Here is a 22,763-nt window from a genome sequence, read left to right on the forward strand (position 1 = left end):
GAAAGTGCCTGAATAGATTGGGATGGGATGTGCGATTGTTGTTATATTAGGAGGTACACAAAGCAACCGTGTCACGCAACTGGCACGTATCATGATAGGATTGTCATCTGTATCAAACATGACGTGAGAGGCCTCACTAGACCCACCTCAAACTCTGCCAGGTGAAAACGCAGTTCTCCTATGACACTAACATTTCGATAGTCTTGAAAGGGGTTTTGTTGTGGAATACACGTCTAATCAAATGTTTAATGCGCTTGAAAATTAAACTCAAAAAATCATACAGGACATAAGTAGTATATAAAAATACCGTAGGGACTAGGGACGTTAATGATAAAATAGGGGTGTTGTACCGTAAGGACTATACAAATTTTAACATTGGAAAATATGTCTGATACCGTAGGGACAAGAGAAATTTAACATGGTGGGATGGGACTAGATAGAGACAATGGGAATTTAACATGGGGAATTTTAACATGGATGGGACTATAGAAGAACAATGGAAATGGAACATGGGACAGGGAGAGAACACAGACAATACACATTTATTTTATTTTATTTTTTTTATTTTTTAAACTGAGGCATGAAAATGAATGTCTTTTCGAGGCATAGGATTGGCCCTGAAAAGGGCCTTTGGGTTTTATGTTAACATACCATACTGTTAACCTAGAGGGCACCACATAGGTCTCCTTCTTTTCCTTAAACTCTGTCTCACTTCTGGACCGTAAATCAAAACCCTCTTTAAACAACCTTGTCTTTCTACGTAGATTCTTCTTTTCCACACACATGTATCCGTCATCTTGACAATAGTCCACGAGAATCGGATGTACATGGGTAAGTCCGTTCTAAACATCATTGAAGAGACGAGAGTAGAGGATTCCACGTCGGTCCACATCTCGGTGACGAGAACAGGTGAAGGAATGTAGCGAACTGCCATTATTTATAGGGAAAGGAAGGATCGAAACGGATTGAGTTGGTTGACCAATCCAAACACTCGTTACAAAATTCAGTCACCATTCGTCCAATCGGAAGAGAACAGTCCGTGACGTCACATTCCTTATATAGAGTCGCTAGCGTTTGTGGGCAGTCAATCCATGCGACATAGCATAAACATGGCGCAAACTCAGAAGACGATCAATTGGGGTGCACCGGTCGTGGAGACTACCCAAGAGAACCTGGACTTACTTCCAGAATAGGTAAATTGGGATTTTGTGGATTTTTTTCGCAAGAATTTGATCCAGAACCAGTGCATTCACCACCTTCTCTTTCTTTACCACACGTGGAGAATTTTAAACAGAGACAGAAAGAAGAACTGGAGAAAGGTATACAACAGCAAAAAGAAGCAGAACAAGCTTTTCTCCTATAGCAGCAAGAAGAAGAGGTAAGAAAGAAACAACAAGAAGAAGCAGTAAAGAAACAAGAGGGTGAAAGTCAAACGGTCACGATACTGTTAGACATTTTAGCGGAGTTAAGATGTCTGGAAGAAATGTATCGGACTTCTTTATTACGACCGAAGAGAAAAAGACCTTCCCGAGCTAAACAACCCAATCCTGTGACAACACCTACCATACTACCCTTAGTGATTTCTACCAAATCATCATCGACATTACGCAGTCCAGAAGTAGGCCCTGGCCGTGGCAAAGGCTTAAGACAGTTAAAGTTGATTGCTTCTTTAGTCTGTTGTTTAAACCCACAAATACCCAAAGGTCCTTTTCAGGGCCACCCATTTCCCTGGAAAAGTGATAATATTTCAATGGCCAACATCAATTAAAACTTAAAAAAAACCTTTTTACCCTTATAGTACGTGTGAATGTGTGAGTGCGTGAATGTAGATTTTTATTCTAAAACTCAAAACCAAGAGACACTTACATTTTATAGACTGTTTATTCTGGTACAAATTTTACAATCCAATTCACAACACAACATAGCATTTAAAAAAGTTCATAGGCTTCTTCTTTTGACTGTCTTCACTCTCTCTCTTTTTAATGTCTTCACTTTCACAGCTTTTTCTTGCTCTTCATCCTCACTTTCTTCCCTTCTTCTTTTTTTTTTCTACTGTTTCTGTTTCTTTACCTGTCTTCTTTCTTCCTCTTCTTCCTTTCCATAACTCACCTCTTCTTCTTCTTGCTCCTGTATTTTCTTAGGGCAATCTGGAGACCAATGTCCTTTTTCTTGACAATGATAACAGGTATCTTGACTTTTGTCTCTTCTATCCCATGGTTTTTTTTTTTTGACGGTCTGGACACTCTGTAGACCAATGCCATTTCTTCTGACAGATATAGCAAGTATCTTGACTTTTACCTCGAAAGGAGCGTGAGTAGTCCCTCGGCTGCTCTGAAGAAAAATTTCTGATGACCCCTCGCGAAGCTCTGATGAAAAGTTCGATCTGTGTAATCTCGTCCCTCGTTCTGCTCAGTTTGCGAGTGAAATGAATAGTGGAAGGACAAGACACACACCCTTTATATACGCTGATCTGCCATGGATATAAAGTGACCCATGGTGTTTAAACTTTAGTCATTTGACTTGTTGCAGTCAAGATGAAACGATCCAATTCATTCGTGAAGAAAGGAGAAGAAAGTAAGAGGCAGAAACGTGATCTATCGCATCGTACCATTGCTGAAGTCTTGGCACAAATTCATGCCAGTGATTTTGAAGAGGACGTTAGTGAACCAGAATCCACACCCAGCGATTCTATACCTAGCCAAATTTCACCAATCAACCCTGAAAATTACTATCACATTCGAGAGACGGAAAAGCGTCCCTCTAGAAAATTTAGAACCACGGCTTACAAATGCACGGTGAAGTTTAAAGATTTCAAGTCCTACGCACCTTTGGAGAAAGCAGGAGGGTTCATCACCGAGGTGTGGGATTCTTCGCTCACCACACTCAAGCGACAATGTCAATCCAAAGAAGACGATCGCTTGAGACTTTCCATAGAACACGACGGTTTGAAATCCCCTGTTTGGATCGAGTTTAGCAGTCCCGCAGAATTGACTCCTTCCTAAGTCATGGACAAGATTCAACACGTGCAACAATCCAATGACCAGTTTGACATCACCGATGGAAAAGCGACACTGTCCATGACCCACGTCTCTCTTCCTCAAGGGACTGGCAACAAAAAGGCCTTATTGGTAAACGGCCTTCGCAGCATTAAGCGTAGCCTCGTCCAAATTCACAATTCTCAAGACCAGATGTGTTTAGCCAGGGCTATCGTTGTGGGACGAACCTATGCCGACATTACGACACGGCAGAATGGAAAAGAGCCTGGGAGAACATTCGAAAATCGAACCGAGCCAAACAACGAAATGAAGCAGAACTCATGTTACAACAATCTGGCCTGTCCAAAGACACACGCTGCGGCATTTCAAGATGCCCTAGCTCGACGCTACACCTTAAAAGTGTACCCTCAAGTAGTGCGCGGACCTCTGTTGTTTCGAGGCCAGGACTTTAAGGACGGAAAATACATTCATCTCTATCATCACGATGACCATTTCGATACCATTACCGTATCACTTCATTCCTGGGATACGGTTATTACTGTGAGAAATGTGAATATGATTACAACAATCAAGAGCAACGCAAACATTGTGGATCGAATTGCTCAGGATGGTTGGCCTCTCAACCCTGTCAGGACGAAGGAAACGAACGAGTACATTGTCCTGCTTTTCTGCGCACGTTTGTCAGCCCTGCCTGTTACCAACAACATCTGAAGACACATGGTTCACAGCAGAAATGTACTTGTCAACTCCTGAGAATGTGTCCTACGTGTTTACAAGGCATATGTACCAATACTACCAAGGCACACATATGTCGAGGAAAGAACAAATTTCACATTTGTCACCAAATCGTGGTCTTGGAACACCCATGATACATGCAAAAATACCAACCCCAACAATAGAAAGATGATGGTCACAAGAAGAAGGATAAAAGCAATTTCATCTTTTTCGATTTCGAATGCATGCAAGAAACCGGCATTCACATTCCTAATTTCTGCGTGGCTCACTGAGCGTGTGAGAAGTGCATTCAAGAACCTATCTTCAGTTATTGCCCTCACTGCAACAAGATTCCTGGAGGACGTGAAAAAATCTTTCGAGGACCGAACACGCTAGCCGATTTTGCCCGATGGGTCTTACACCCCATCGACAAGACATGGAGCCAAGAGGACATCGAACGTTACGGCGATTGCCATCGTCATGCCACGGTGATGGCTCACAGTTTCTCCTAATACGATGGACAGTTTCTTCTCAGATACTACACGGAACAAGGTACCGAGCGTCCTAAAGTCACTTTGAACGGAGCCAAAAACATTTTCATGCAAATGGGACAAGTACAGTTTAACGATTTGATTACTTACTTGGCCATGCCTTCGAGTCGAATGCCTAAAACGTTTGGAATGACAGAAATGGCTAAAGGGTACTTTACACACTTTTTCAATACAGATGCCAATCAACATGCCGTTCTACCCCATTTGCCTGAGGCTCACTATTAAGACCCCGACAACATGCGTACCGAACAACGAGAAGCTTTCTACGCTTGGTACGAGGCTCACGCCTCGGACCCTTTTGACTTTCAGGAAGAAACGCTAAAGTATTGTCGTTCCGACGTGGACATTTTACGGCATTGCTGTGGAAAATTTCGACAACTGTTCATGGAACACGGAGGGGTCGATCCTTTGAAAGAAGCTTGCACCATTGCCAAAGAGTGTTCCTTAATCTAACAAGAACGATTCATGCCTGAAAACACCGTGGCTGTCATCAGTCCTTAAACGACCAAGTATGTCAAACCTCAATACTCGGTCAAAGCCCTACGCTGGTTACATTACTTGTGCGACAAGGAAGACAAATGGATTCAGCATGCCCGCACCGGAGGGGACGGAAAGACCATAAGAACGTATTCGGTCGATGGCTGGGACTTAAAAAAACCCAAGATCGTGTACGAGTTTAACGGTTGCTTATTTCACGGATGTCCCGTCTGTCATCCTGATTGTGGCACTAAAAATCAGTTTTTACATCGAACCTAGGAAGACTTATACCGGGACACTTGTCAGCGACGCTTGAAGTTAGAACAGCAAGGATACCAAGTGGTGGAAATGTGGGAACACGAGTACGATCACGGAGGAAGGACCAATGCCACCTGTTTGCTGTACCACGCTGACGAAGAGAAAGGAAAAGAAATTAAATATTTGGACGTGTGTTCGCTGTATCCCTACGTGTGCAAATATTGACGCTTTCCTGCAGGGCACCCGCGATTGCTGACGCAACATATTGACTTGGATCACATTCGTCAATACGAAGGTTTGATCAAGTGTAAAGTCTTGCCTCCCACGGACTTGTACCATCCCGTGTTATTTCACCATTGTCAAGGAAAACTGATGTTTACTGTGTGCCTTACTTGCACCGAAACGTACAAACAAGACCAGCCTTGTCAGCACAGCAAGGAAGAACGCGCCTTGACGGGGACGTGGATCAACGTGGAGTTGTTCAAAACACTGGACATGGGATACCAACTGTTAGAAGTGTACGAAATTTGTCACTTTCCCAAGACACAACAATACCATAAGGGTGACCCAAGTCAGAAAGGCATTTTCGCAGACTACGTGGATGCCTTTTTGAAACTGAAGCAAGAGGCCAGTGGCTATCCTTCTTGGTGTCACGCTCCCGAAGATCAAAAGAAATTCAAAGAGAAATACTGGGAGCATGAAGGCATCACTTTATACCACATCGAGAAAAACGAAGGCAGGCGATCGTTTGCCAAAGTGATGTTAAATTGCTTGTGGGGTAAAATGGCACAACAACCGTGTTTACCCAAGACGGAGTATTTGACAGAACCTTCCCGCTACTTTCAGATGATTCACGACAAAACCAAGTACATGAAACACGTGGACATCCTTCGTGAGGATTTGATCTAAGTAGAAGCCGACGAATTTCGAAATGTCATCTTCGTAAAGGTCAGTGAGTTATTTGCTCGATTGTTGCAGAATGTTACGGCAATGTAATATTGTAATTGTAATTATGTGCAGTATGTATATTTGCTTACTAGAATCGTTAGTATGTAGTATTACCTGTGTATTGTTTAATTTACATGCGTACTTGAGAAATGATCTATGATTATGTAGATTGCTCGCTCGTCAGAATTAATATTGTAATTCGCTATTTAGTTACTTCATGGTAAACTAGTGTATTTATTCATGTGATATTTTAGATTTTGCAACTGTTGAATTGAATTGTGACTTTAGAAATGGTTGCAGTGTGTAAAATTAAATAATATGGATATTTGAATATTTGTGTACACTTGTGGGAGTGTAATGCACAGAAATCCATCTGATTGGTGTGATATTGTTGAGGATAATGAGATTAAGAATATACATGTATATTGATGTGACGCAATTTAGTGATGTTTGGATCATAAGTATGATACCGCTCTTTATTGCAATGTTGTTTTCTATACGAACGTGTGTGTTTTTCGATGTGCACGAATACGTGACCGAAGATGTAGATAGCCTTTATCTGATGATTGATTGTTGATTTAGTGTGAGCTAGATGGTAACAAAGCATGCTAACGTTATTGTGTTTTTCGCATTAAGCTTTTGGGGACAGAACTAAGTCCCGAGTCTCAGAGAGGGAGACTGGGTAGAGCAAGGCAGTAGGCAAAGAACAAGCCTAGTTGATAGAGAGAGAGAGAGAGAGAGAGAGAGAGAGAGAGAGAGAGAGAGAGAGAGAAAAGGAGGAGGAGAAAAAAGAACAAGAATGGGTAGCGTACAGGAAGAACGTAGTACGGAGAACGCCGGAAGGAGGAAAGAAATTGGCGTTGTAAACACAGATGAGTAGAAACCAAGTAAAGGGAAAGCCATCTCACACTATAATCGCGTGATGAATTAGGTTGTTGCGTGGTCGAGAGAAGAAACAAGATTGGTTGAGAAATTAGTATCGTTTAATTTGTATTAAATTGGTATTCTTTTGAATTTCACCTTTATGTTCTTAATAATTTAATTGTCGGTATTGCTGACTGGGGGCTCGCAGCTTTACCTCTCTCTATCACTAATTTCACTTCCTACAGAAACGAGCCAGGGTGGGAATTCCACAGTAATTCAAATAAATATTAGGAGCATTCCACCCCAACGAATAACAGTGGGTCACATAGAACTTCACAAAGTGTGACAGTCAAATGAGCATTTCCTCCAAATAGATGAACATATCAATATAAATCAATCAAAAATTTCCGTTCGATTAATATCCAAGCAATATTTGTTTTGTTTTATTAGGCGCGCTTTACTTGGCATATGTTTTGTGTTGCTATGATAATATATTACGTGGTTAAGAACTATTGATAACTATGTAATAAGTTTGGGTTGGCACTTTATGTATGAAAATTAAGTTGTTTGCAGCAACACTTATCATTTACATTTATTTTTGATATGGCTTTGAGCCCTGTTTAGCTTGGCTTAAAGGTCTATACGATTTCTTGACGAGGAAAACTCGCAGATCCAAAAAAGTAATAATCAGAGCATTATGTCGAATTAACGATTTAGCAAAGGAGTTACAAATCCAATGTGTAATAAGTGATTCATACTAAGTGAACTAAAAGGAAAATGAAGGACATTGACTGTGTACATACACGAGACTGCTTTATTCACTACAAAATACACTTTTTATTAACTACAAATGTAAAAGGTTCTAATTATATATGTCAATTTTCAAATGACTTTCTTCAACGTTGCCAATGTTTATTAACTTCAGACAATTATGTAATTTCACTATTTACACTATGATGTAATTTATCAATTATCTAAATGTACAAATATTTGTTAAACAAGTCAATATCGTCCAAAAGGGTTAATTCTAATGTATTTCTATAAACTTACTCGCATAATATAGGGAACCCTGTTATGCATTTTGTACGGTATATGTACAAACTCATGCTGCTGACAGCTACTAGAAATATCCAGTATGACAGTTTGAGAGAAAAGTGTATACATTATGTTTTTAAAATGGAAGGCTTTCGATCATATCAGTACATTTAAAAAGATTGTAAAATGACTGTGAAAATTAGGTTTGTACCAAGTAAGCGTGCTATTTTCCAATTCGTTCTACAAGAAAGCAGGTAGGACGTAGATTTGTTGTATTTGCAATATCCGTATATGTATGAGATTCAAATATGAAAATAAGGATATAGTTTCTGCATCTCTAAAACTCTTCTTCCTGCAAAACAAAATATGTCAAAATGCAATTTAAAATGTAAATGCAGTATACGCTATTTTCTCTAATATATTGCAAGAAACAAATACTTCATGAAAAGTATTTTCTTTTACTGATATTCTGTTTTACGTGCTATGATATATATAAGCACAAGATACCCTGCTATAATTTAGAGATTTCATGGCGAATTTTAATGTATATTGTTAATAGGACAAATATGTATTTATTTGGTATTGAATAAATCCACTTTCACGCAAGACACCATATTAATTTTTGACACGAATGGAACTCGAACCCTATACATAAATGACATGCAAGTTAATAATCGTCCAGATATACTACTGTATTTCAGACGTTTTCTCAAAGATTCGTCGTTGATTAAGATATATCAATATATATTGTCAGGTGTTTAGCATTAAGACGTCTACTTGTAGTTGCCCTCGGAATTTATATTTACTCTGTCTTTGCTGTTTAAGACAAATGATATATGTTATTTACCTTTATAATCGTCTATATTTCTGTGTTGTCGGTACAGTCACACTTTATACTACCTCCCTTGTTGCCAGAGTTTAGTTTCGGAAGCGCAAACATCGAAGCTGTACATGTCTTTTCTTGACCCTAGTAGTAGTAGTAATAATAATAATGATAATAATAATAATAATAATAATAATAATAACAATTATAATAATCATAATAACATTAAGAAGAAGATGATGATGATGAGGAGGAGGAGTAGGAGGAGATTGATGATAACGGTTTATAAAAATTAAACAAGATTAATTTTGTTGGTGTGCTTGATACCCGGACGGTCTTACCAATTTAGGTATTAATTTTATTCCATCAATCTTCAGTGTGCATCATTCTTTGCAAAAACAAGGTTCATGGAAGTTATTTCCCACAGTATTTATCTTCATAACGATGACGATTTACACCTTTGTGTATTTATATTTAGCAGGAGTAGATCATTTATTCACCTGTCATATATACGAGAGCCTAATGAAAGAATAGTGAACACTAAGTTTTAAAATATTCCCACAATATCAAAGCTAACACCGATATAGAAGTATGCAAAACCTTTGCATGATTTTTCAGTACGGATAGAAGTGTGCACCTAAACCCTTCTGTTATAGAAATTAGACATACACGTTTAGGATCAGTTACATTCTGCATTTAAAGACGAAACATTAAATTGCTATTTAGCGAGAAATTAGTTACCTCGGCTGTTCGAATAGTCATTTCTAGCTCGTACTGTACGCCGCTAAATGGAGGATTGAATCTAAGCTGCAAAGTAAAGAAAATTTATATTCCTAACACTGGGATCGTTAATATTCATCCTGAACTAAAACCTAGTGACACCATAACGTAATAATCATATATGTGACCTATGTTTGGTTGACACAGAGTACGTATTTTCCATAGTTTATGATTGCCAAGGTTTTCATTATATATATATGTTAAATGGATGATGCGTCTGGATGACCACTGATCTCCGCTTTCTTTACTTGGATAGTATTGACCATATAATAAGATACATTGACTTTGGCAGAATATATCTGTCCCTGTCTCTTTCTCTCTCTCTGTCTCTCTCTCTCTCTCTCTCTGTCTCTCTATGTCTCTCTCTCTCTCTCTCTATATATATATATATAAATATATATATATATATATATATATATATATATATATATATATATATATATATATATATATATATATATACATGTATGTATATAAATATAACTGATATGAGAAATTATGTTGTGTTATTAAATACGAGTATAAAGAAATGCTAACTCACCCTGTGTCTTGCTTTTGTAACTTTGACCAAAACAGAACCTCTACAAGGTCTTGTCAAAAGTCCTGTGAAAGGTTTGAAAAAGAAATTTGCTTGTTCTAGTACCAAAGGGTTGTTAACATCAGCATCTGTGTATGTTTCAGACGTCGGTATGTCAGTGAAAGCAATGCAAAGTCCGAAAAGACTGATGATAACCACATATGTCAACATTATTTTCTTTTCTTTGCTGAATCGCTGACAGAAAATTGCCAAACACGGTATGGAAGAAAAGGAACCTTTTGCGCAATATATATGGACCTGACGAAAGCAGCCAAGCAACAGAGGGTTAACAATCGGTTAGAAGTTCATGAATCGGGCTACAACGACGGATTGTTTGTATTTGCTTTTATCTTTTATCTTCAGTGATTAATTTGTCCTTGCCCTTCTCGTGATTTCGCATAGCTTAATTATTAATGCGTTTTTAGTATATTTCAATTTGAATGTGCCAAATACAAGGGATCTAACAGCAACCAACTAAATGGTCAGAACACTTGCGAGAAACTAGCTTAAGACCGATGTGTCTGTCACTTATTTTGATATGTAAGAAGACAATATTCTACGTCCTTTGAGAGGTTCTTCAACGCGAAGGCGTTAAACCGTAAATCGCTTTCCTTTAAACGACATTCACGGAATTGTTACCTCATAATTGCTTGATTTTTCTCGCTTCATCTTGCTTTGTCTCGCGAATCACGAAAATACAAACCACTTACACATAAGAATATCCCCTAATTTGTCATATTACGAAACTTAAGATGGTGAAATTTATAGGAAGTTATTCGATAAGTCTGGTAAATAATCTTCGTTATAACGTCCGCTCCGTCAAGCGATCTAATTATTCGGTTTGATAGCTCCCGAAATCAAACCAATACTCACTCAATTATAATAAAACTATATAAAAGGCCACACATACGAAAAGGGCAAACGCTAGGTTTGTTAGAGAATGTTAATATTATGAGACGAATTATCTAGCCGTCTTGTTATTGCAATACTGGGTTAATATGATGATGACTTAGAATAGTCGAAACTAGTTTGTTCCAGTACCTACTTCCGTTTCTGATTACATTTGCTTTCATTATAATTGTTATAATATTGCAGAATATATTTCCTGTAACAGCACCTTGATAAAGTTAGGGAAAAGATTGGATGTAAACATGTCTTTGACCGGTCTCGTTATATATATTCAATTCAAAAATAGAGTTATGAAAAAAAGACTGTTGGCATATACATCAATATTGTACACACGCAAAGGAAATACAGTTTATTAAGTGTATATTCTTGACCTAAGCTATGGCATCTATGTGATGTGTTATATTGGTATAGACTCAATATTTTCCGAAAATAATTGACGTTCACTTTATTAATAAGGTTGAAATCATAGGTTGTTCGATGTTTACTTAACCGCATGTTAACCTCAAACATTGCTTCTTCCTAACTTATCTCTCGATTGCCAGTTACCAGGAGGCCACTTTTATTTTAGGCATTTTGTTACATAAGTAGTCCCATCGAGAAGCATGATCAAAATTGAGTAAAAGAAATTAGTGGGGATTTAAAGGTCGAATTTGAGGACACCGTAGAGAATAAAGCAATTTTATATGGGATGGAAATAAAACATTATCACAATCTACCATTTAGATGAGGGTAAAACTAGTTGGTGTAGTTCTGCTCAGAGCATCATTCATAGTGCGTGTGATCCTGAGTGTAGTAGGTCCAAGTTATGCAAATGTGTATAATATGCTGGAAAATTAAAGTGTACAGTCACCAATATCTCTCTCTCTCTCTCTCTCTCTCTCTCTCTCTCTCGCACACACACACACACACACACATACACACACCCTTTGTCTCACAGACTTGTGATCTAGTAACACAAACTATTCGAATGTGTCATGCTTTGTAAGCAAGCACAACAGGTACACTAGCAAGCTAGAAGAAGCTAACTTATTCGTATTTATATTTGGATGTTTGCTAGACATTTCTAGTTCGTAATGCATTCGTGTTTGTTTGATTATGGTTGTAGTTAAAACTAAAAAATTAACTTCATGGTGATGGTACTTCGTCAAAGAGAAAACTAGCGTCAGATAAAGTCCAAACTTTGAGTGCCACTTAACAGTGCTTGTAAATTCCAACATTCTGTGCCTCAAAGGTTTTCACAAAAATATATTATATGAAAGTTAAACATTCCGCTTACTTCGTTTGCATTTAATATAATCAAGGAAAAGCAGCGTAGTAAGATAGTAACGACGTTTGGTAAGGAAACTGCATGCATATCATTGGTCGATTTCTTCATTCATTAAGTCCATCATCGTGACCTTGTGAAGCGACGTAAACTGCTTGTATGAACCAAATGATATATACTATAGATTGATCATATTTCAGCAATTAGACTAATATAATATGTATCACAGATCAATAACCTGAGGTGGTTATCATAACGCACAGTTGTTTTGAAAATAATGATTCCCCTTCCATGCTTGGCAAACGTGTGAAAGCCTGATCAGTAAGTAGATCAATGCGATCTGAAAAAAGTGGCTGCATATAGCGACCGCTCGGTATTCAAACCTTGGGAAATAAACCACATATTTGTTAATTCATTCAATGCAGAATGCGAACTATACAAATACAATCGCTTTGACAAATATAAGGTAACTGAAAAGGTCGTAAATAAATTACTTTTTGTAAATTTCAAGTAACAAATTGTTGACTAGATAACAATTCGAAAATATTAAAAAATAATGTGAGGTACTGCGAATTAAATCCCAGTATGGGGTGATTTGAATGTCATTATAATTTGGTAACATTGATTATTGTTGTGCATATCATTCGTACTATTTATGCTAAGTTTCCCTCATTGCCATTTTAATAATGGTTAGAGATAATATTCTGAATAGAAATATCGGACACATGCCTCTGTCACTAGACAGAGTCCTACGATTCATCAAAGTGTTCACATACTTGATTTTGCAAATATGAGACTTTACGGTATTGAAGAAAGTGAAGTAAAATGTACATCGTATTAGATAATTCGTGTTTTGTTCGGAAGATCTGGCAATCGATTTGGGATGGATAATGTGAATTGATGTAGCTGGAAATGAGAACTGTGAATGGATCGCTGTTTATTCCGTTCCGAAATGGCATAGGACTGGAGCATATAATTAGAAACTCAATCTTACATGCCCGACAACGACCCATCTAAACATCTATATATCTGTGTGTGTGTGTGTGAGTTTGCCAAGAAAGTATTTCTATATAGAATTGGTATATCAATACATTCTAACGAAATAATCTTAAGAACGTCAATCAAGGGTCAAACGAAGGTTATGCTTTCATGCAACATGATACATATCAGTGAACCGTACGTATTATTCATTGTAGCTATAGCTTTTACAGAGCTAAGCTGTCTGTATACATAAGTCCCATTTCATTGACAAGTATGTGCTGTCGCTAAAGGTTGTTTAAAAAGCGAATTGAATGGGAATCATTCCTGGCGAGAGCGGGTTAAAAAGTAGTTTTGAGTAGATTAAAGGCGCTTTGGGGTTCATGACTGGGGCGACAAAGTATGTGATCGTGCTTTGCTTTTTATTGTATCAGAAATTAAGTTTTGCATTGTTGGGGTCATTGCTCAAACGTTATTATGTCAGCATCAAAGGTCAATAGGATTTGCAACGAAAATTGTTGTTTTCTGTCTTAAACTTATTAGACACTGTTTAAACATATTACTGCATGCCCATTATTCGTGATGAATTAAGGCGATATTTACAAAAGGGCTCACCTTAGTTCAATGTTATGCCAAAGTCTTAATCATCATTCTGGAAACAGTTCTCTCTGTGTAGCTTTTTTAATATTTAGTGCTATTTACCTGTGCCATTTGATATTTATTCAACAATTACAACATCACCAATAATAAAATAATAATAATTAAAATGTTAATGTCGATATTTTTATCCAGGATCCGATAATTAGCTAATTATTTCTTTTTTATTCTCGCTATGCAGTTAAAACAAATATCCATCAGATATACATGTAGTTTTGAAAAGTCTACAAACTTAACATTTACTTCACTGACAAAATTAAATTTCAAATAATATATAGTATTACATATGAACATTCTTCTATCACCAGGATGAGTCTATTGTACCATTTAAAAACTGTATGCGTTCAAAACACATGATTGATTTCTCAATTATATAGAGAGATAGAGTTTCCTACAATCTGAAATATATAAAAGATTAAGCATCAGTTTTGTTAAAATAATCTCTCGAAATTATTTTCAATAGACCGCTTACTGCTCGTTTTAATGTTCCTTGTAAATTTCAAATTAATATGAAACTAAAGTTCTAAAATAGTTAAAACCTTACAAAGTAAGAACGGATTTCCTAAAAATGCTTAAATCCTTACTTGTCGTCCATCTAAGAATATAGACTAGATATAAATGTGTTATAGTATATTCTTTATTTGAAATCCATGATGCTGGTTTTGTTAGCTATATTGTCTCCACATCAAAGTGATATTTCAGGGGTCGCCCCATACATTACAGCGTTATATTAAATATGGAGAAAAAATCATGGTTATATACATCCAGACTGACTGATCCAATTTATATTATCTAACGCTTTTTGAAATTATTATATCCTTAGACACCTTTATATGAAGTGTATAAGGTTAGACAAGGACAGGGTAATATTAATAAAATTATAGTAACGTTTCTGTCATTTACTCCTAAATACAATTCTACTTTTGATTGCGCGTTTTGCTAAGCATACTGGTTTTAAGTAGTGTTCCTGTAAAGTGTCTAGTCAAACAGCCATTTATGTATAGCCAGTTCATAATCAGAAGAGGGTGAACTCTTTCTCATGAATATTGTGAATGAAAATAAAGCCATATAATGAATGTAAAATATGTCATCAGAATACCACAATTACAACGTGACCAGTACTATTATGATATGCTGTCCGTTAGCGGTTTATTAGAATATTGGCACAATTAACCCCACCCAGATAAAGGTAATATTATTTCATTCGCGAAAAATACCAAAGTCACATCTCATGCCCTTCAAGATAGATAATACATTGTTACTGTAGTACGGCTGTATATATGCATATTCGTCTTAGGCCATCATTAGTAGCACTTTACTTGTAATATGCATATAGGCATACACTAATATTATCAATTCAACTATAATATACCCGAAGAGATTTCATTCAGTTAATTTTTCGTTAATACAGTAAAGATAGGAACATAGCTTGACAATAATCGACTTACAGTACATTATATATATATATATATATATATATATATATATATATATATATATATATATATATATATATATATATACATACATATATGCACATACATATATATGAATACATACACACATGTACATATATACACTGACTCTGTATGGTTTCGAATGATGCCGTTGTGCAGAATAAGGGCGTTAACTTCTCGAAAAGAATTTTTAATCAATCTCCACAGTTTACCTTTAACTCCGAGATAGAATAGCTTATAAAAGAGGCCATTATGCCATACCGTATTAAAGGCCTTCGCATTCTCCAGGAATGCAGCATAAACGTATGATTGACCTTCTACATAATGCATGTATGTATGTAAATGTATGTAAATGTATGTATGTATGTATGTATGTATGTATGTATGTATGTAAGTATGTATGCATGTATGTAGGTAGGTAGGTAGGTAGGTAGGTAGGTAGGTATATATGCATGTATGTATGTATGTATGAATGTGTGTGCATGCATGTATGTTTGAATGTATGTATTTATGTATGTATGCATGCATGTATGTATGTATGTATGTATGTGTGTATGTATGACTGTCTGACTGACCGGCTGACTGATTTTGTTTCCTCTTCAACAGAGATTACATCAGATTAAACAAATTCTGGATAATACAAGATCATCAAATAGAACAGAAAAGTGACAAAAATACAATAGTAATATTGTGTCAGCTACCGTATTGACAAAACCAAATATCTCAATACCTGCAATTATTCAAATCTGCAATCATTTGGCTGAGCATAGCACTGATCTTTTAAACGTTGCATGATGATGATAATATTTCGAAAAGTTAATACGTCTATATTGTTATGTGCTTAACATTAAGTTCGAGAGAGCAACGAAAATGAAATGAAAAAGTTATAACAGTGTAATTCTTTATTTAGTTTTTTTTTCTTCATATGACACATTTATTTATGCATACATATACTTGTTTGCGCGTATCCGTGCGTGCATGCATTTATCTATGACTGACTGTCTAAATGACTTAATTACCTCTTCAACAAAGATTATATCAGGTTACTAAGATAGATATTATACGCATCATAAGATTATGAGACACAGTATAGACGAGAACGCAAGCATGATATATATATATCGTCAACTAATGCATTTACAAAATGAGATATACAAATACCGAAAATCATATAGAAATCTATAGAAAATATACATAAACAAAAACATAACCACACACACACATATATATACATATATATATACATAAATACATACATACATACATATACATACACATATACATATGTTTATACATACATACATATATACATATATATATATACATACACATACATATATATATACATATATATACATATCTATGTATATATACATACAGATACATACACATATACACACATACATATACATACACACACATACACACATACATATACATACACATATCTATATATATATATATATATATATATATATATATATATCTATATATATATATATATATATATATATATATGTATATATATATATATATTTATACATACATATATACATATACACATATATTCATATACCCATACATACACACACATTCATATACATATACATATATACACATATATATACACATATACATACACATACATACACCCATACGTACATACATATACACATACATATATAAACATAAACAAATACACTGTCTACAGCTGTCATACAACACAATTTGCGGATTTGACAAGAAGACTTTGGCCTTGAATTTTTTATTTTTAATGTTAATTTACTACTTACTATTTATGTCATGTTTGAACATGTTGGTTGATAGTAAGGGATACATTTTATTGTAGAATGAAGCTATGCTGTTTGCGGTCACCAACATGAGCCAATCTGATACATCATCATCAATAGACGACATGCAATCAACCCTGCTTCCAAGAAGTGTCTCCAACAATATATCTTCTTCTTGACTGAATAAGTTAACCACGTATCTCACTTCTAAAGAGTCAATCACTCTCTCAAAGAAAACGTTTCGTTCCTCAAGCAGCATTTCGCAACCTAAAATAAGATGTTTCGCTCTTTCGTCAGTCTTTTTTCCACAGAGTTTGCATACCTTAACTTCACCAACAGGCATGATATATAGTTTCATTACTTCAGAGATAGGCCATAACATGAATGGAAATTTACGCCCATGAAACCATATACTACTTGGTTTTAAGTCGAAATGAATGTTTCTGAAGTGAATTAAATCACCCCTTAGTTCCATATTTGCTCTCCAGGAAGTTTCTTCATAGTTTTGAATAATATCAATAATATGTCGATTCCAAACGAGTTTTTCTTCTGTTTGTACTCTTGCGACTCTGGTCAATGGAAGCATACATATATAGGATGAAATTGCTCTTTTTCAGCCGAGTGTGTAAGGGCGATTGGACTTTTATCTGGAAAACGATTTTCATTATGCGCTTATGTCAGTATCTGAACAACCCGCTAAAACAAACGGGCTTTATACCAGATATTGCCAGAATAACTAAGAAATATGGTATGGGAAGTGTTCTTTTAGACTATGCATATACAATACGAGTGCATGCAACCAAGAGAAAGGAAAAATGACCAGAAGAAAGCTGATCAATCACGTCCGTGAACAAGACACACGGCTACGCAGTCATCTTCTGTTAACAGTGTAACTTGCCAAACAAATTACAGTTTTCAAATATTTAAAAGTCACAAACTAAATTCGGAACAAATCGTGTATTCTATTTCAAAACCACACAACCACACACACACACACACACACACACACATGCATGAAAGGAAGCGATCATTCATAAGTTATTACGAATAAGAGTACCGGGAATTGCTATGCGTTTATTCTTGAACGATGAGCTGAAATATATTTATATTCGACATGTAAATATGTCTTCATGGTTTTCAGAGAAACAAAAGAAACGCATTTTCCCAAACACAAACGTTTTGAGATTTAGTAGAACAAAAGATATGTGTTTGTTTTTGTTTATTGGGGGTGGGTGGTCATATCATTTTCACTACATGGCTGCTTTATTCTCTAGACTAAACAGCTGAAAAAAACATTTGTAGATAAAAATATAATGTATTGATGTAAAGCAAAACCTTAATTTTTGAGCCTTCTGAAAGCATTGCAGTATGATTTCACTACCACACACTGCAGTTTTATAGAACACAGTCAGTATGTCTCGTTGTGTGTCAAAAAGCTATAGTTGTCTTCATTTAAAATGAAATGCATGGCATCGGATCCATATTTCAAACGTTTGCTCCACCATTAGTAGATTTTTTCATAAATCACATCTGAAAGGATCGGGCAAGTACAATCTTGTATATGGTATGCCATATTCCTATCATATTAGACGGACCACGAAATGGCAGTGTTGTCTAAGGCGGTCGACGTTTCAGATCACTGCCATCTCATCCATGTCCTCCTCGGCTTGACTATCGACTCGGCTAACGCCGTAATGTATAACGTTTTCCAGTAGTTTTCCGATGGTCGATGGTCCTTCCCAGTGTTCCCCCGGGTTCTTCATCCATCAGGTATGCTGCGCTTCATATCTAGCTAGCATGTACTAAAAACGGGGCCAAAACCCATTGAAAAATCAACAACAATATATAAAATATTTGTCTTCAAATAAGCCTTGAAATGATGTCATCAGTCATTGATCTACGGTTTAGTTTTGTTCTTTTGAACAAAGATAAGGCATACACCAGAGGATCTATACGGAAAGGTCATGGCCGTTCCTACTTTTGTTCCAATACCCTCTGATTGAAGAACTAAATTAGGTCAAAATACCACTCCCAGTTAAATTGGCCAAGCTACTATCAAAATATTTTGTCTATTTCACCTATTGTTCCGAAACCACTTGTATGATCCATTGTTTTATGTTTCAGCTATTGTTCTAATTAAATCAATCACTTCTGTCACCTATGCAGACCCTCGATACGGTTTTGCTTTGCTAATACTCAACCTCTGAAGTTAAGCTGTGCATGTAATTATATATTACTGCATATGCGTATGTATGCATTTATAGAAATAGACAATTATGTATATATGTATGTACACCTTATCCATGCAAAAGGACAAAGCGTCAGCTTTGTTTTGCTAGTCACTGGTACAATGCCAAGACTCAGCTTGAAACACTTCCTTTATAAACACTGCCAACACTAAATGAAGTCCAAGCAAGATATGTGTAGAAATTTCATTCCAAAAGAAGCAATCGTGTTAAAACAAATGGAGTCATTTTGGCATTGGTGCAATGTTTGTTTCACACCTATTACAATGAAAGAACAATTACAAAGAGAAGGTTATTTGAACTAGTACATTTCCTGTACGAGGGTTTTTACCCAAATTAGACGCTCTCTTATGGGTTATCTTTCTCCATAAATACCTTTGATAGATCTTAAATACATCAAGTTAAAGTAATTTAATGAATACCTTGCTTGAAAATCATGACACCTCTCTTTCAACAATTATTTTCATGTAATCGAAGGTAAGACATGCCTTTAAAAATAGATATTTTAGAACTGACTGGCATATCACACGTTTGGAAGTTATGGGCTAACATGTCAAAACTGAAGCATACATAAGCATTAATGAGTGGTAATCATACAGATGTTGTTTTTGTTGTTGTGGGGTTTAACGCCATTTTTCAGCACACGATAGCCTATACATGGCGGCCAGTATTAATGGTGAAGGAAGAATTCTGGAAAACCACGGGAAGAACCACCGACCCACGAGAAGCTACTGGCAAGCTTTCTCACATACCCACATTGGCCGAATCCTAGACTCGAACCCACGCAGACAGAGGTGAGATGGCAGTGATTAGTAACGGAGAGCGCTTTAGACAACTAGTCCACTCGGGGCCCCTAATGATAGAGATAAACAAAAGCTTTTAATTGTTCGCAAGACAAACAGCTTTCAAAACCGTTTCAGTATAATCGGCAGAAATTAATAGCTATATCTAAGTCGTTTTATGTACTGCACTCCAATACAAATATGTCTTGCAGATATAGGAATCGCATGTTTATTTAATATAATTAGATTTTGGGGTGTAGTTTGAGGGGGATATGGTGTGACTGGAATTAACTTCCATGCAGATCGTACTTTCTTTCGCTTACCACAGATATTCTCTGAGGTTTTGTATGTACATTCGTAAGAACACGTGTGCGTGATTCTGGTTTCGTGCCTATATTTATTGAACATCTTACCACCGTCGGCTCGTTTATGATGCACAAAGGACGGCTTCATTTCCCCACTAATTTCAAGGACATTTGTCTCGTTCATCGTCAGATTAGTAGTGGCAATTATTTCCTTGTCCGGACCTGCACGATCTTTATTCTCATCCCTGGATGCGTCCGATATTGCTACTTGAAGTTTTCTATCCGCTTCTTTTGACCTATGAATTTCTTTATATGGCCGATTGATTTCACCTTGCATCGCCTCCTGATGTGTCTCCATTTTATTGGTTAGCGTCTGACAATGCCTCCGTGCCTTTTCTAGATATTCTATTCGTTCTTGCATCGCTTTCTCACGTTGTCTGCCTTCAGTTGCGAATCTTTCTATATATGTTATCTTTGTTTCCATCACATTTATCCTCTTTATTAAAATTGCAATTTCCTCACTTTGAACATATTTGCTTGGTTCTGCTGCATTTGGTATGATAAAATAACAATAAATGACGAAACAATGAATGAGCGTTATTTCCGTCATATCCATGAAAGTGCCTGAATAGATTGGGATGGGATGTGCGATTGTTGTTATATTAGGAGGTACACAAAGCAACCGTGTCACGCAACTGGCACGTATCATGATAGGATTGTCATCTGTATCAAACATGACGTGAGAGGCCTCACTAGACCCACCTCAAACTCTGCCAGGTGAAAACGCAGTTCTCCTATGACACTAACATTTCGATAGTCTTGAAAGGGGTTTTGTTGTGGAATACACGTCTAATCAAATGTTTAATGCGCTTGAAAATTAAACTCAAAAAATCATACAGGACATAAGTAGTATATAAAAATACCGTAGGGACTAGGGACGTTAATGATAAAATAGGGGTGTTGTACCGTAAGGACTATACAAATTTTAACATTGGAAAATATGTCTGATACCGTAGGGACAAGAGAAATTTAACATGGTGGGATGGGACTAGATAGAGACAATGGGAATTTAACATGGGGAATTTTAACATGGATGGGACTATAGAAGAACAATGGAAATGGAACATGGGACAGGGAGAGAACACAGACAATACACATTTATTTTATTTTATTTTTTTTATTTTTTAAACTGAGGCATGAAAATGAATGTCTTTTCGAGGCATAGGATTGGCCCTGAAAAGGGCCTTTGGGTTTTATGTTAACATACCATACTGTTAACCTAGAGGGCACCACATAGGTCTCCTTCTTTTCCTTAAACTCTGTCTCACTTCTGGACCGTAAATCAAAACCCTCTTTAAACAACCTTGTCTTTCTACGTAGATTCTTCTTTTCCACACACATGTATCCGTCATCTTGACAATAGTCCACGAGAATCGGATGTACATGGGTAAGTCCGTTCTAAACATCATTGAAGAGACGAGAGTAGAGGATTCCACGTCGGTCCACATCTCGGTGACGAGAACAGGTGAAGGAATGTAGCGAACTGCCATTATTTATAGGGAAAGGAAGGATCGAAACGGATTGAGTTGGTTGACCAATCCAAACACTCGTTACAAAATTCAGTCACCATTCGTCCAATCGGAAGAGAACAGTCCGTGACGTCACATTCCTTATATAGAGTCGCTAGCGTTTGTGGGCAGTCAATCCATGCGACATAGCATAAACATGGCGCAAACTCAGAAGACGATCAATTGGGGTGCACCGGTCGTGGAGACTACCCAAGAGAACCTGGACTTACTTCCAGAATAGGTAAATTGGGATTTTGTGGATTTTTTTCGCAAGAATTTGATCCAGAACCAGTGCATTCACCACCTTCTCTTTCTTTACCACACGTGGAGAATTTTAAACAGAGACAGAAAGAAGAACTGGAGAAAGGTATACAACAGCAAAAAGAAGCAGAACAAGCTTTTCTCCTATAGCAGCAAGAAGAAGAGGTAAGAAAGAAACAACAAGAAGAAGCAGTAAAGAAACAAGAGGGTGAAAGTCAAACGGTCACGATACTGTTAGACATTTTAGCGGAGTTAAGATGTCTGGAAGAAATGTATCGGACTTCTTTATTACGACCGAAGAGAAAAAGACCTTCCCGAGCTAAACAACCCAATCCTGTGACAACACCTACCATACTACCCTTAGTGATTTCTACCAAATCATCATCGACATTACGCAGTCCAGAAGTAGGCCCTGGCCGTGGCAAAGGCTTAAGACAGTTAAAGTTGATTGCTTCTTAAGTCTGTTGTTTAAACCCACAAATACCCAAAGGTCCTTTTCAGGGCCACCCATTTCCCTGGAAAA

The 22,763-nt window shown here is 36.6% G+C and overlaps 1 protein-coding gene across 1 annotated transcript; it reads right to left on the minus strand.

The window, feature by feature from the left end:
- Positions 1-8,180: 8,180 nt before the first annotated feature.
- LOC149772031 (uncharacterized) lies at positions 8,181-21,027 on the minus strand. The gene is made up of 4 exons (XM_089947967.1): positions 20,520-21,027; positions 9,988-10,049; positions 9,408-9,473; positions 8,181-8,195 (listed from the first exon to the last, which is right to left on the minus strand). Exons 1-4 carry the CDS (start codon positions 21,025-21,027, stop codon positions 8,181-8,183), a joined length of 651 nt encoding a protein of 216 aa, XP_089804093.1.
- Positions 21,028-22,763: the final 1,736 nt, after the last annotated feature.

Source organism: Sinohyriopsis cumingii, unplaced genomic scaffold (genome assembly GCF_028554795.1).
Source record: "Sinohyriopsis cumingii isolate HCF-2022 unplaced genomic scaffold, ASM2855479v2 utg001527l, whole genome shotgun sequence".
In the NCBI taxonomy this organism is placed as follows: domain Eukaryota; kingdom Metazoa; phylum Mollusca; class Bivalvia; order Unionida; family Unionidae; genus Sinohyriopsis; species Sinohyriopsis cumingii.

Bases quoted from the DNA above. Each gene is read 5' to 3' on its own strand.
- LOC149772031 (XM_089947967.1), bottom strand. From the start codon at position 21,027: ATGGATATGACGGAAATAACGCTCATTCATTGTTTCGTCATTTATTGT. The intron at 10,050-20,519 runs GTAAGATGTTCA...AACCTTTCACAG, and splicing joins TCATAAACGAGCCGACGGTG to GACTTTTGACAAGACCTTGT. The intron at 9,474-9,987 runs GTGAGTTAGCAT...TTTACTTTGCAG, and splicing joins TTACAAAAGCAAGACACAGG to CTTAGATTCAATCCTCCATT.